The sequence below is a fragment of the Nymphalis io genome, chromosome 9 (assembly GCF_905147045.1).
Source record: "Nymphalis io chromosome 9, ilAglIoxx1.1, whole genome shotgun sequence".
Lineage (NCBI taxonomy): Eukaryota > Metazoa > Arthropoda > Insecta > Lepidoptera > Nymphalidae > Nymphalis > Nymphalis io.
The window spans coordinates 7,120,682-7,138,002 of record NC_065896.1 but is presented as its reverse complement, the minus strand read 5'-3'; the positions used below and the strand labels follow the sequence as shown (position 1 = coordinate 7,138,002).

The window sequence follows — 17,321 nt, the reverse complement described above, 5'->3', positions numbered from 1 at the left end:
TCGGTCATGATGTATCTTTGGTTAGTTGTTCTGTCTACACGAAGGTTTTTCGTATGTTTTTACTTTACTAAAAACATTTTATGTAGATCCATAAAATGTTTATATTGAAAGACATAATTTATAAAATTAAAAGATGTTCAACTCCGTACCTACAAGTAACATAAGTAAAATCATGCTTGCGTCAAAACAATTTTTACTCTAACGTTACGTCTTGAACTATGCATTCAAATTTTACCTTATAATAAGTTTCTTCAATTAACTAAATACGCTAATGTATCTGTTTACTTGCTATGTCATGTCTATATTGAAAAATATTTATTTTGATATCATCAAAAAATATGTTTTATATAACAGAACTAAATATTATGAAATTGTCTAAATTTCATGTTAATTATTTCAACATTAATGCATACTCATAACTTTATTGATGTGGTTTAATAGCTTAACCGGCCTTAAGTCAAACTTTCAACAATGTCAGTTTATTGCTAGATTATTGAGATAATTTAAATAATAAATATTCATGATATATTATATGCATACACGATATATTATCGTGTATTCATAAATTATATGAATACACGATAATATTAACAAAATCATTTCGGTGTTATTCTAAAGGACGGTCACATTGAATTTTGTAGACGTTTATATTCATTATAATGATATTTATGTGCCTATCGGGTGGTAATCTTCTGGGTTTATATATTACGTAGAAATTATTCGATTGTTATAATGGACAGAATAATAAGTTCCGAAAATTATAACCTATTTTGTAACAATAATCTTACAGTATATTCAGTAAATTTCTAAAATAACACGCAGATCAACATCGTTCTCAACGAAATAAGATGATATGAATAAACCGATAATGTATATCCAAATACCTAGTGATATCAAATACCAGAATGTTTGGTTAAGGAAATTATGTAATGAAGTGTGTAAAGGGAGGTAGGTAATATATCAGATAAATATAGGAGGAAAGTTTTATTTATCAAACTAAACAGCTTTAACCATACATTTGATATTTAAGCGAAGAAATATTTATTCATTTACTTTTTGCAAAAAAAAAACTTAACTTAAAATAAAATTAAATTCTTATTATTTTTATTTCAAAAGTGTAATTTCTTCTTTCAAAATCTTATTTCATTATTCTTAATGATTTTTTCGACGAGTAGTCGGCACGGTTTCATATTGTTGAAATTCTTTTTCCACACTTTTTCTGTACTCGTCTTCAGCATTGTGTATTACAGTTTCTTCATCAACTTTCTGAAGTATCGAAGCACCTACTAATTGTGTTTCTAATCTCAGCTTTAATCGTATTTCCTTAACTCGAGTTTCTAGAATATGCTCTTTTCGAGCTTCGCGATCAAAATGTTGTACCATTAGACTCCTATCTCGTTCACCAGAGTAAACCATATTATCAGATAAAGATATAAGACACAACGATCCTTTTGTGTCTCCCACGGCAACTAGGTTTCCTTCTTCGTTTGGCCTTACATTTAATAATGGATACTTAGAAATAGGTAAAACAGCTATGGGCTCGTAATACTTTCGTAAAAGATCCCAGTAACGAATTTTACCATCATGGCAGATTGACACGTAACTTGAAACTCTTTGTGGACACCATGCTACTCCTGAAACTTGCATTGGATGTGATGTGCCAAAAATAATTGGTGAAGAATGTATGTCATCACTCCAAATATTTGAGGTCCAGTCACCACATGTCATAAATATTTTTGATATAAAAGGATTGCGTTCAACTGACTTAACTGAACCTTTATGAGCTGAGAAAATAGCACTCATTACTTCCCCATGATTTCTACCTTTACGATTGACATTTATTACATACCCTGTATCAGTTCCACATAAAAATTTTGTAGTAAATGCTCTATCGAATTGCATTGCACTTATACCTTCTGTTTTCATAAGACCGTCATCCGGGCTTGAAGGAATTTGTATAGACAGTACAAGGGTATCTGTTGGTCTTGATAAATTTCGTACATCCCACCACTTGCACTGTCCGTCACTTGAACCACTAAAAAATTCGTTATTTAATCGAGAATTAATATATAAGAGAGCACTGACAGGGTCTCTGTGAGCTAAATGTATTGGGCTAATGGCAGTAGGTTCCTTTTTGGCACGAATATCAAATATACAAACTCTACCATCTTGAAGACCTCCAATGATTTCACTTGAGTTTGAAGGAGAGCATGCAATTCTCCAGCAAAATGATGGAGGAATAATATCAGTTAAAGCTTCTGCAGGATTATCTACAGCCCAAATTAAACATGTTGTATTTTTATTTACTGGTTCTTTAACATGATATTTTTTATTACAATATGCAACCACAATTTTAGAATCATCTTCATAAGTCCAACCAATAGATGCAACTGGTCGTTTGTCGGGATCATCAAAAACAACAGCCTTACGCATGAAATATTTCTCTACCGGTTTTTCGGAATTAAATTCCTTAAAATAAATATTATACATTTCTATTGTATTATTTTGTTCAATGAGATATTTTAATCCATCATAAGAATTAAAAATTGCATTTACATAAGAATCATCACGTTCAAAACGCCTGCGGTATCTAGAAGTGGCTTCTTCATCACAAAAATGTATGTCCTTCGGCCAACCACCTTCAATATGGTTAACTCCTTGATCACGAAATATAATTTTTGGTGTATTGACATAGTGTTCAGAAAATTTTGTAACTGTCTGACTTTTATTATTAGCTGGATTTCGTAGACAATATAGTTTTTGTTCAAGTTTATTTGGATCAATCGAATCTAACATTAATGCTGGAACTTCACAAAACCTGGCTTGTTGTCCAAAATCCTTTCTAGTTTTTACATAAGTGTAATTCAATACAGGTTCCATCCTGTTAAAGTGACCAAATAGTTATTACAAGGTATTTTATTTAACCTGTAAAAAAATCCTTTTAAAATATGGGTATATATTTTTTTCTTAATTTATTACGTGTGTTCCACTTCTTGCTACGTAACATGTAATGTTCCAATGACAATTATATTTTTAATTAAGAATGACCAACGAGATCAGATATTTTAATAGTTAAATACTTCTTTCAAATACATTTGTAAAATTTAAAATGTTGATGATATTACAAAATTATTAAAAAAAAAATTATTCAAAATCTACCTAAAATCTCAAAGTTTGTAAAAGCTGCAATTTAATTAAATACATCTTTACTTCAGTTTCTTTCAGTGTAAATTGAAAACTTTTATCGATTGTTACAAAGCCGAAAAAATATCAAGTCCATTCGTAAAAACGAAACAGCTGTAAAAAAATCGTAAACATCACATTTTGTGATACACGATTCCAGGCACGTTCGTGTTCGAGATCACGTTTGTTGTTTTTTTTTTAAAAGTACCTAATCCGTGATTTTCGTTTGTACGCCTACATGCACAAGAAACAGGATTTGATAAATTGCCGGTTTTCGGGCGAGGGAGGTTGTTCTTGAAAAATTGATACATATTGTTCTGAGTTGAATCACATATCACCACAAAATTTTACTCCATTTAACACACTTTTTCCCACAAATAAATTATGTTTTATCGGGCTATAATCTTAATAAGAGCAATGCGCCGTTTCCCACATGTTTAAATTCGACTTATACATACGTCGCTATTTCATAGTTTTACTACATTGGTTGATGTTTAAAATGCCACTCATCACGAGATCTCCTAATTCAATTATTTTCTTTATATTTTAAATAGAATAGGCACAGTAAAAAATACTAACCACGTCATACATTGTCAATATGCCATCGACCTTGTGTCTGTAGTTACAATGCGTAGCTCGAAGCTTATTCCCCCTCCAAACTGGAACATAACAATGCTAAGTATTGCGGTTTAAGTAAGTAAGTAACAGCCTGTGACTGTCTCACTGGTGGGCTTAGGCCCCCCCTCCTTTTTTGAAGAAAAGTTTGCTGTTTAGCAGTAGAAAACATGTTGAGTTACTACCCAGACTCACACAAAGCCAACTAAGTAAGTTTTACTACCAAATAAGTTTTCTGTTTATGATTTTTACGAACCATTTTAATTTAAAAGAATATTTGGCTTAAACGATAAAAAAATTATTGGACGACGGGATTAATGTGTAATGGGCAGAAAGATAATGATGGTCAGTTTGCATGAGTCTAACTGTCTATAAGGAACGTATATTTGGAACTACGAACTACTTCAGAACTAAAGGTGTTCAAGTATCTACGAAGCGAAGGGAAAATTACTATTGACAAAGGTCTTAGCGGACGGAAAGCAAATAAGGCTATCTACAAAGAAAGTAACAGAGTTCACAAGTTGATCTTTCTATCTAAAAGAAAAATCTCGATTACAGTCATGTTTGTACATGTAGCTTTATTGATAGCGTTTTGGAATAGACAGCGTGCTGTCATCAATAATATATTGTTGACATGAAAACTAATAATAAAATAAAAAAATCATTTGATTTAAAAATAATTCGAATGCTCATCTAAAGTCTAGAAAATCGAATGATTAATCGATTGTACATTGAACATTTTGTATTATCCTAATCGATAATTACCTACTGTAAAAAAATTGTAATATTCCCATTTAGTCAAAATCTCTAAAGCAACTTCAGCTGACGTTAAATATCTTTAATTAAACCTGATTATACTTTCAATATATACTTATTGCTTAGTATAAGCCTTTTCTCAGTAAACCTTAAAAGTCCATCATTTTTCGGCTGTTCATCTTAGAAATAACTTTGTTTTCTTTAGACAATTACTAATTTGTATGTTTTATTTAAATACATATAAATAACGTTATAGAGATATAAAACTTTATTAAAATAATGCATGTATAATACAGAGATCACGTTGTCTTAGTTTCGTCCTCTCACTTATTCATCACTACACAAATCGTTAAAAGTTTTGCCCACTTCATACCTAATATATATGTGTATTACACAAAGTTTGATCTAGGTATTTAACCACTTTAAAAGATTAGCTTATAAAATTATTTCCAAGATAAACAAACTCAAATTTTAATAATTCAATTTTATCACGGTAAACTAATTTTGACTTGATTTGAATTACCTATACTCCTGTATTACAATATCAACAAGGTCGTGCGACGATGATATTAATTAGCATTAAAAGTTATATTAATACAATATTAGCAGCCGCCCAATATAAAATATGGCAAAGAGAATATTATCATATTGTACTATAACAATATTCGATCATTTTATATATGTACAATTTTAATAATTGTATATGATTAATACATGTGTATGATTGATACATAGAACGACACATTTAATCGTAACTGTTAAAACAGTGTGTTTTTTTATATTATATGTATAAAATTATAGTCTACTGTTGGCGAAAAAATTATAATAATAATAATGAGAGATATTATGTATTACATAATTAATTTCGAGACAGAGACAAAGTAAGCAACAGATAAGAATATTGTCATTAAAAGTTTTATAGGATCACAAAATTATGAATTTATGTTATTTAATTAGTTGAAAAGCGTTACAACTACATTTTAACCGAATTTAATTTCAAAAGCGATGTCTTTTTATGCTAACCTGTAAAATTACTTAAATGAATAGTATATCATTTTATGCTGCTTGCTATATTTTATGGGAAATAATGAAACAAATTTACTGAGATCATTTTTATTTATTTATAACACATACCCTGAAAGGGAAACACGAATTACATGAAATTGCTTTTAACAGAATTGTTGCTTATTACTTTATTTATTAATATGTTTTTGTTAGGATCAAGAAGTGAGGTTAGGTTAGATAATTATTATTATATAAATGGTATGTTAAAGATTTTGCCAATTTTTTCTCACGTGCGGTTACATTATCATTATACTAATGTACAATATAATTTAACTTTTGCCAAAATTAAATTATCATTTAACGAATTAGCCCCATTGGTCCCTTTAACATTAAATAATATTAAGAGATGTCATGTAATTATTCTGACTTCTTATATAGTTTTGATTCTATCTAACAGCTGTTACGGCTATAACGATTTTTCTTTTACTCTTCGCTCTGTTTAATTTTACAATTTTATATTTAAAATTGTGTTTTTGATGTTCCGCCATGTTATTTAACTTATTTAATGTATTTTTTTGTTTATCTCTCATTTTTGCTTTAACTTTTATCCATCTATCATTTTTCCAATCGTATTGTTTGCCAATTGCTAATAAAATATCGTCGAATTTTGGCCACATTACATTGGTTGTCGCACCAGATTCATGAATAGAGTTAATGTCGTGATTTTCGGAAGATATATTGGTAACATATTCTTTTGTTTGTGGAATTTTGACATGATGATCTTTTTCAGAAAAATTCACATGAGAAAAGCTTATTTCTTTAGTTCTTTCTTTTTTCATTTTTGATCTTAAATGTTTTTCTATTTTACTCTGAACGTAATCAATTTCTTCTATAAAGTAATCGTTGATTGGTTCGTTTGAGTATTCACCATAAAATTCTTCGAGTTCTTCTTTCATTTTTTCTGTAACAACATTTAAATCATAAATATATACATATTTATTGCCAATTTTATAATCAAATCAGTTAAAAATATCACATTTTTTAGGTATTTTTATAAGTTTTTAGGCTTTCTTATTTTTATCAAAATAGCTACAAATATTCGATTAAATTAAATATGACGTGACCAAAGGTGTCGGGTCATTACACGTTGTAACATAACACAGCACTGATTTTGTTAATGATTAATATTAAGGGCAGTGAACCCAAAATTTCATAAAATAGAGATGTAAATAGAATTTAGTAGATTCTGAAATATTTTTAGGTCCTCGTAATGAGGATGATTGAATACCTAATTAATTATACTTTTAGCTCTGCTTATAAGTTTGATTGGGATATTGTTTTGATTGATTGAAATAGTTTTATGGATAGTTATTTTATTTATTTATTATGTGTTAAAATAACGATTATATTATGTGTCTCGTTGGTCTAGTGGCTTGATGTAAGACCGCAGACTCTGAGGTCCTGGGTTCAATTCCCAGGTCGGGTCAATAAAAAGTTACTGGGTTTTTCTGTCAGAAAATTCTCAGCAGTAGCCCGGAGTCTGGAAGTTGGAAGTGTGTACACTCCCGTGCCTCGAAAAGTACGTAAAGCCGTTGGTCCTGCGCCTGAACTCCGTCCCATCGGTTTATGAGAGTTAAGGAATAGAGAGTGCACTTGTGTTTGCGCTCACACTATAATATCTCCTAATTGGCTAATCGCTCTTGAGATTGGCCGCCATGTCTGAAATCAGTCTGGAGGACATTATTATTATTATTATATTATGTGTATGATATGCAATTACATTTATTTACAAATAAAATTAAAAGGCAGAAGTAATATAATTTTAAAGTTAAATATTAAACTAACATATAAATAAAATAAAATTAAGAAAAATGTATCAAAACAAAAACAATATTTCTAATCATCTAAAAATAAAAACCAAAACAATAATAAATCTGCTCACTTACAGCGCATATTAAAGTTTTCTTGAAGATAAAAATATTTTGGTTGTAGCTATCGATGTCAAGGTTATTTAAAATATTATAAGCTCTGATACATAGAGCGATTGGTGAGAACTTCCTTGTATATATATTTTTATATGAGAGGGGGCTAGCTGGCAGAAGGTTTATCTAATAGAACCGCCGTCATGGTCACCTGCCACACAGGAGGGCTTGCAGGTGCGTTGCCGGCCTTATATAATGAGGGCTCTTTTCTTGTAGGTTCCTATATCATATAGGATCGGAAAAACGTACGTTCGTCATAATCATACGGCGTCTGGGTATAATGAATGTATTTTTAATAACCCATCGAGATAAATGACGTGGGACGTGTATAAGAATTTTATTAAGCAGCTCTAGTGATTATATTCTTTTTATATGTTTTTTTTTTTCATTTATATGAAAACAACAAATCGTTAACGGAGCGACGTTTTTGCAAGGAATTCATTTTATATACCCGAAACGTCTATCGTTATTTGCAAGATACGGACAATTGCTATCCTTATATGGAAATTGTAGAAGATTTCAATCTTATAATTGATTTCAATGTTTTATATAACATAAAATTGTTCACATACCAGTCATTTCCTTATACAGTTTCATGTCACGTTGAAACACATCTTTGGATGATTTCTTCCAATGTCCATCTCCATGACCTAATTTGAAAGTAATATTGTTATTAACTTTAGTTTTAAATAATATTAATATAATAGAAATATTATAATTGACTTACCAACTAATAACGTAAGAAGAATGAAAAAATATGTATGTTGTATAGAAAATATTGCCATCGTTTACTAGAAGCGGCAACTGAAACAAGAGAGTATTGTTTATTAACTTCTGCAAATACTAATTTGATGCTACTAATATAAGATTACTAGCAATGGATTCAGTCATATCTATAGATAGTGTTACGAGTCTCTACTCTTAACAAAGATCTAATCCAAGGGTCGATTCAAGGTTTGAACCTACCACATTTATATAACCAGATTGCCCAAATAATATAGTTATAATAATTATATCCTGGGACATTATTCACAGACAGCCATCTAATCCAAAATTGAGCAGAGCCTGTACTTTAGAAACCAGACAACTGATGTACTACATATACTACTTTTCTTTTTTAAATACATACTTATATAGATAATTACACCTAGACTCGGAACAAACAGACGTGTTCATGCGCACAAATGTCTGTCGCGGGTGGGAATCGAACCCACAACCTTCGGTGTGAAGGGCAAGTATTCACCAACCACGCCAACAGGCTCGTCCCAATCATGCCAAACAGCTCGTCAAATAGTGGTTCAGGAACATTAGCACCGCAAATGCGTTCGCTCTGCATAAAATACCGTTACTTATCTCGTGCATAGATATATCGTGTATAGATTACAATTCATCTCGTGCTTGACGGTGAAGGAAAACATCGTGAGGAAACCTGCATGTGTCTAATTTCATAGAAATTATTCCACATGTGTATTCTACCAACCCGCATTGGAGCAGCGTGGTGGAATAAGCTCCAAACCTTCTCCTCAAAAGGGAGAGGAGGCCTTAGCCCAGCAGTGGGACATTAACAGGCTGTTACTGTACTGTACTTAATTTTTCAAATGGATTATGTTAGAGGTACCTCGGTTTTATATGCGAGCGTTAGCCACCATATTGAAAAACATCTTTTTGCAAATATCTCGAAAACGATGAGTTTTACGTTAAAAACATTAAGAACCTTTTTTGTAGATGATAAAATTTCTTAACTTTTTTTCGAGATATAGTTAGTTAAAAACTTCAGATTTGGTATTCGTAAAAAACCTTAATAATTTTTGGAAATACGAAAAAAAAGTCATAATCAAAGTTAGAAAACTAACTAACTAAGTAACATAATAGAATCGAAAAATCTATAGGATATTTTTATATATTTTGAATTGATTAATATTATTCAAGTGCGTTCTAAAAATAACGTATTTTAAATTACTTGAGAAAAAAAAGAAAAATCACCACCTGTTGTCCAATTAATTTTATACGAAAAATGAAATATTAATCCTTAAGTTCTCGATTCTAAATTAAATATTTTTTTACCGGCGATGTTAGCAGCTGAGCGTTTAAAATTTCTTGTTATAATTATTTTTTATTAAAACCTTTTATTAATTTGAATTCCAATGACTATTTTATTAAGGTACAATATTTAAAAAAAACATTAATTATAGCATCCTAAGCTATATATTATAAGTTGCTTTTAAATATATTAAAATATAAAAAAAATCTTTCCTCCTTCGAGAATACGGATATAAAAATTTTAAAGTAAATACTCGTACCTACGCGTAACAAATTTTATCTATAAAGTGAGTTGGCAGAACCCCATGAATTTCCGTTGCAGAAATTACAAAACAGCGATTCCTAAATTTTCTACAATATGTACGTTTCCGCTTCAATCAATTTTATATCTGCAATGAACGAACGCTGTATTTCAACACTGGTCCTACATCGAATTCAAGTAATTATAGATACATTCAATTTATTCTGTATTAGTTTTTTTATTCATTTAAAAATGTATTTTATGAATTATATTTTAGATTACATTGAAATTTTTCATCATATACAAAATAGTTAAATAAAGTTTTCGCAGGAGCTTCTGAAAAAAATCAATATTCTATAAATACTATTTATTTAATAACATTTATGTGTTACACCTATATATAATATCGAGGAAATCATATTTTATAGATTTGTGATAAAGAAATCTAATAAAAAAAATACGTTTTTTGTGCGATAAATTGTTTTCCAAAAACATATTTTGCCGAAGCACGTGGGAAGAACGAACATGGAAATTGTGATTTGATAATTTATCATAATTATTTATGATAAAGGCTACGTTTATATAGAAAACTGAATAGTTAATAAGATTGTAAATTTATTTCTTTTACCTCTTACATATTTTACTATAGTTCGGTAAAAATTGCAAATGTATTTTACACTATTTTCACTCCACCAATTAAGCTGAAATTTTACATACAATTTGATGCTAATGGAAATATAACCTAGTATACTAATAAAACAGTAATCATGTCAGAAATGCGGCCATATAAATGTAAAATAATATTATTTTTTAAATATTTATTTATTTTAAAAGCAAAAATATTTTTTTATTGTATAGGAAGGCGGACGAGCATATAACGGACGGCCACCTGATGGTAAGTGGTCACTAACGCCCTTAGACATTGGCATTGTAAGAAACGTCAACTATCGCTTACATACCCAATGCGCCACCAACCTTGGGAACTAAGATATTATGTCCTTTGTGCCTGTAATTACATTATCTCGCTCACCCTTCAAATCGGAACACAACAATACCAATTACTGCTGTTTTGCGGTAGAATAAGTATTTCGACAACATTTTTTTTTAAATTGAATTGAGAAATTAGAAATACTTATAATAAAGAATAATAATTAAAAATATATTTTATAGATGTTTTATTATAATTATTAATAAAAATAAATAAATTTAAAAACAAAAGTTTCATACTTCGTTTATTTTCGTAGATCTCTATCGAATGAACTATTGACGATTTCAGACAAAACCTGATATACGATACCTTAAGGGTTGACTTTTATGAATCTTTCTGAAAACCGGAACACAACAATATTAAATACTGCTGTTTTGCAGTAGAATATCTGATGAGTGGGTGGTACCTACCCAGACGAGCTTGCACAAAGCTCTACCACCAGTAAATTGAAAAATAACTATATAAACATAATAAAATAACCTGAGCATGTTTAAAAAGAAAAAAATGTGAAGAAGAAAAGTATGCTAAGAACCTCTCAATTTTTAAAACAGTAAAAACGTCGTGGATAAAATAGCTTTGCGCAGATTTGGGAAATTAGGACATTTTCAGGTTTTTAATGAATTAATTTATTACCTTACCCGGTGGTAGATTTCTGTGCAGGTTTGAATGAATACCAGACTTACATCAATGATAACACCCACCAAACGTTTATAGTATTTATGTGTGTAGTGCTGTGTTTAGATTTGAAGGGTAAGTGTGCAAGTATATTTATACTTGGAATATAACATCTTCGATTTCATAGTTCGCAGTGAATTTACAGTGTAGTCTTATTTCTTGCAGTGATTACGAAGATGACCACTTTCACTTCTTAAAATATACATCATTATGATTATGAACTACAATGTAATTCTCATCATGGCCAGCTAATGGTAAGTGGTCACCACAGCCATAATAATAAATATTAACTACCCCTTACAGCGCCAATTCACCATGGACCTAGAGAACTAAGAAGTTATATCTCTTGTGCCTGCAGTTACACTGGCTCACTCACACTTCAAATCGGAACATAACAATACAAAGCTTTGCTGTTTGGCGGTAAAATATATCATAAGTATATACGCAGACAGGCTTTCACAAAACCCTACTACCAAGTAAAATTATAACTGTAATAATTATCATATTTAAGTAATTCTAATTTCATAAGTGTGTCACTTATCAAATTAGCGAATCACTATAAGTCGCTATATTTCACGAGTGAGATACGAAGTAATAATAATAATGAGAAGTCCTTGCTCGGTAATGGAAAATTAATTCAATTACGTTACATAAAGGAAACAGCAAGATGCAACACTTAGTAGTACATACATACAGTGTAGTGTACATTGCAAGAAGCAATAACATCTTAAGAACCGAGAGCTCAGTGGTTAGAATTGTACGTGAATTGTTGGGTTAAAACCCGGCAAGTACTAATGAGCTTTCAAGTTTTTAAATCGCCTCATGTTTGGCAGCCTGTGTATCGGGTCAAATTGTGACACATGTGTATCCTTGTGTGTTATGGAATAAGCTTTAAGCCTTCTCCTCAATATAGGAAGTCCTAGCCTAGCAGTGGAACTTTAAACAGGACTTACGTTGACTTCACTTCGAGAACTTGTAGGATTATTTGCAAGCCCGTCCGGGTAGGTACCACCCAATCCGGTCTCGGATAGAAGGATGAGTGAGCCAGTGTAACTGCAGGCACAAGGAACATAATATCTTAGTTCCCAAGGTTGGCGGTGCATTGAAGATTCAAGTAAAATTTAATATTTCTTAAAGCACCAATGTCTATGGGCGGTGGTGGCCAATTACCATTTGCTCGCACGCCTACCTATTTTATAAAAAACTGAAACTACGAAACATTATGATCGCTTATTCAGCGCAATATTTTAAAATTGAAATTTAATCAAATAAAGTGTCATATGTACCCGTGCTCTAATAAAATTCGATTCAGACTTTAGCGTCGAACTTTTCTCATATGAATTGAAAATTTAAATGTCATTTCCCTAAATGTAAACTAATATGACATAATAAAATATTGTGATATTTCAATGTGTAATTTCACACGATGCATATTTAACTTTATGAAGCTCAATAGTTCACTTAGCAATATTTCACATAAAAATATATATTTTTGGTCAATCTCTATTATATATGCAAGTAGGCTTTTAAAAGCAAATATGAATCGTAATTTTATAGGATTATATTAAATGTAAAACTACCAATGATTCATAATTTGGATTTCTCTTTATCGACAATTAAATTACAAAATAAAGTTAATTATATATTTCAATGGATTATTATGCGAAAATTTATAAAAAGACTAAGCTGATAAAAAATGTGATACAATTTCATTGACATTTTTCTTACAAACATCCATTATTTTAAATATTACTAAAAAAATACACTAATTCATTTAAATAATAATAAAACGTTAAGCCTCGTTTGATTAAACCTAACATATTACCTAAATATTTATAAATAAATATCCATAGACAATATATTATAAAAGAAAACATATCACGTTTGTGTTATCGTATTGTTTAATTTCCCAAGTGTGCTATAAGACATGTTTGATCGAAGCTGGTAAAATAGTTTCTTATAATATAAAGTCTATATTCTAGCGAAGTAATGTTGAGGATGTCATCTATCATGTTATATTTAAGTTTCTTATATGATCACCGGATTGTGAATTATATAATACATATGTTTTGTATACATTTATATAAAATAAATAGACGAATGGACAACTGTGCATCCTGATGGTAGTATTATAGTATCCTGAAGAATGTAAATGCGCTACCAACCTTGGGAACTAAGATGTTACGTCCTTTGTGCCCGTAGTTACACTGACTCACTCATACTTCAAACCAGAACATCACAATACTATGTATTGTTATTTGGTACTATCTAGTAAATGGGTGGTACCTGATGGTACCTAAATGGGCTTGCACATAGCCTTAAAACCTAGTTTTTTTGATTTTCATTCATATAGGGTAAATACTGGGGTTTTTTAAGGTTCTGAATTGGTGGTACCCTTCTATATTGAAGATAATAGATTTCGTATGATATCATTCGTTCAGTGACATTACTTAAGGTTTTTCTAAACCATCAAAAATTTTTTTTATTATAATACTCATTAATTATAAAAATTAATGGATTAACTTTTTTTGCAAAAGTTTAAATATTAATTTTCTTTCTTAAATAAACCTTAAATACAATGTCAGAACAAACATCAAAATACTACTTCACGATTAAAGTATGTTAAAACCCCTTTTTAGAGGGGTATGAGATAAGGCTTTCTCTATATTAACTTATTCTATAAATTAATTTGTAGGAATAAAAAGTAGATATAATTACTGTGAATTTTAGAAAGAAAAAATGATATTTTTATGTGATTCATTAAAACAACCTTTACACTATTTTTCCGCAGATTCGATTGTCTAAAGTGCTGTTACTCAAAAATTATAAAACCTAATCCACATAAGGATACATAATACAAACTAATATTAGGCTGTATTTCCTTTTTAATACGAAATTTAATAATTATATTTATTCGTAAACTTATCTGAGATCAATTTATGTATAAATAACTAAGTTAGCGTGTCGCATACTATTTTTAATTATGAACATTATTTTAATGAAACCCAATTATTTTCAATAATAACATTCCTTATAAAATATTTAAGACACGCGACTCAAGAAATAGAGTTAATAAAAAAATATTACCTTCAGCAGTAAGCCGGCACTGTAGTAATAAGCTAACTAAAGCGTTATATACGAGTATTTTAGAAGATTTTCTAAACGATTAACAACAATATTTACGAAACTTTACTTTACTACTACGACGATATTATATTTCGGAGTTCCACTGAAAACACGTCCACCTCGGTCGCGATTCGGGATAACACTGGAGCTTTAACGTTGAACGGTTGAACAACTCGATATTACCCGACACAGTATAACATTTTTCTATCACAAGAACGGTAGCGGTTATTCTAAATTGCATAATATACATTGCTTGTCTTGCTAATAAAGTTACAAAAAGTTATCAACAAAGTCAGCAATAGAAATCATAACTATAAAATATGCAAGAGTTGTTAGAAATACTTTCATTGTAGTTAATGCTTTCCATCCGCTTTTATTCCACTCTCAATGCCCCCTGTAGCCATCGTGCTTGAACTTGTATTGCATGTCTGCAGGTAAGCTCGGCCTTTCAAACTGACGCTTCTATAGGCCGACTCCTTCGGTATTCTACCCTTCTATTCGGTAGTTAATTAATTTGAACTGCCTGTTCAAATATTGGACAAGCATTGATGCCAATACAAGTTTGCTAAAAATATCTATATACAGATTGTTTACCAAATATTCGTTATTAATTTATTTCTATATTTAATTTTTCAGACTCCACATTGTATATCTTTCGAAAAAAATAGAACAAAATATGTTTTTGTTTTCGCAAACCGTAACCCCCTCGTTATCTTGACGAAAGTTTTGATTAGTTAAAGAAGAAATGTTTTACGTCCATTTCATTACAGAGAATTCGTTTTGAAAGCCAAATAAATCTATTTATTGAAATATCTTAGCATATCTCCTTAATAATTATTATACTATATTGCTTATATTGTAAGTAAATTTTCTTTAAGTGTAGGAGTGTTAGTTAAATACATTTAAGAGTCAATCCAAAGATGGGTTTCAAACATGGAGTAACAAATCTTCTAAAATATATTCAAAAAATTGTGATGATATGTGTTAAAAAAATTGCAAAAAAAATTGCACAATTTATTTTTTATTTATCAATACCAATAAATGGAAAGAATCGATCATTTCAACTAAAAACAAATAAATAATCTAAATAAGATAACAATTAATTTATAATTTAATAGTGTAATTTACTGAAATACTGTTTATCAAATAATCTCCGTGCTTAATAAATTATCAACAAACACTAAATTCTACAACCACAAACCACAACTCCATATTTGCCCCAAGTCTCCGCTGGCACATTCTGTGTCAAGATCAGTTTATCACAAAAAGATAATTTACAACATTTGAAATTACGCTATTACTAATAAATTAAGTTTTTTCAGTACCTCGTTTTTAATTCAAGATAAGAAAATTCTTCTAAAGCAGCTTCTAATAATAATTAGTATACATACCATGTTGTTACGGCAGCGTAGAATTGAGTCACCTTATAATAACAGTAAGATTCGATTAAGAGATTTATTTTATGCACATCCATTATTACCTTTGGCACTTATTGAAAAAAAACTTACCAACAAAATCAAATCCAAGGTAGATTGGCGTTAAGGCTATATTTTTCTTCACAAGAATCTCGTACTATGTAACCCACCCTAAATAAATGAAGAAACTGTCTTTTTCCTGTATATTAATGAATAAATAATTATTATTATATAATGTGACAAATAATGCGTAATTAGTTTGTAATAAATAAAATCTAAAACTGCCTGATTGACGCCACAGTCATTTTATCGGTTTTCAGGACAAAAATGTTTTAAAATAAATTTAATTGAAGGTGAGGTATTTTTTTTCAATTTCTAAACTCAAAAGTGAACTTTGAAAATGTTCGTACATTTTTTCATATTAATTTCATCGTAAAATCTTTTATCATTCAAGTAACTACCCAAGTAAATATCCCACTACTGGACTAATGCCTTCTCACATTTCGGGAGAAGTACGCTCTAATCCAAAAGGGGCGAATTACGTGCAGACGTAATCTAGCATCGTCACTTTTTATCTATTATAACTTGAAGACAAACACGCGACTATCGACAAATGTGGACTAAGGTTTTTATTGTTTCATAATACATCAACAAATTCACGTAAATGAATCTTGAGACCAATTTATAAAATAACGTAACAATTGTTGCAATTTTGAATATAGACTATAAAATTATAAAACAATGACTAACATTCTATTCAATAGTTCTAAAAGAAAATAATAAAATAAAAACAAGTAACATATAGTATCAATAGTTATGTAGTAGTAGCTTTATATTAAAGGACCATTACATCATAACATTCAAAATCCGACTTACGTCACGGAGTTAACAAATTCATAGACAGTAAATTCATAAATATTTAGCTTAAGACTTGAATATCAGTGTTATTTGTTTTTTATCAGTGTTATTTTTTAATTATGATGTATGCATCTGCATACATCATAATTAAAAAATAACTGTATATCTATACATACATGTATTTTTACTTATTGTTTATTGGATAAGTGAATTTTTAGTAGTTTTTAAGTATTTCTTTACACACTTAAAAACAATTGTACAATCTTTAATATTTTTACGTTGTTTATTATATAGCTGAGCGCTTTCGATTACATCTTTACCAATGTTGCTTCTCGGTGGACGTAGAATTATGTCTTGCACTTCTTAAACATTTAAGTATTTGTTTTTAGTAATGAGTATATTTATGGTATAATAAAAGGTAAGCTTATTAAATTTAA

At 29.8% G+C, this 17,321-nt stretch overlaps 2 protein-coding genes across 2 annotated transcripts; both read right to left on the bottom strand.

The window, feature by feature from the left end:
• Positions 1 to 1,152: 1,152 nt before the first annotated feature.
• Positions 1,153 to 2,880, bottom strand: LOC126770900 (dynein intermediate chain 3, ciliary-like). Its single transcript, XM_050490510.1, has one exon. It carries the CDS (start codon positions 2,878 to 2,880, stop codon positions 1,153 to 1,155), a length of 1,728 nt encoding a protein of 575 aa, XP_050346467.1.
• Positions 2,881 to 5,864: 2,984 nt separating this feature from the next.
• On the bottom strand, positions 5,865 to 14,740 carry LOC126770654 (uncharacterized). Its single transcript, XM_050490161.1, has 4 exons — positions 14,573 to 14,740; positions 8,269 to 8,345; positions 8,114 to 8,191; positions 5,865 to 6,520 (listed from the first exon to the last, which is right to left on the bottom strand). Exons 2-4 carry the CDS (start codon positions 8,324 to 8,326, stop codon positions 6,006 to 6,008), a joined length of 651 nt encoding a protein of 216 aa, XP_050346118.1. The 5' UTR covers positions 8,327 to 8,345; positions 14,573 to 14,740; the 3' UTR covers positions 5,865 to 6,005.
• Positions 14,741 to 17,321: the final 2,581 nt, after the last annotated feature.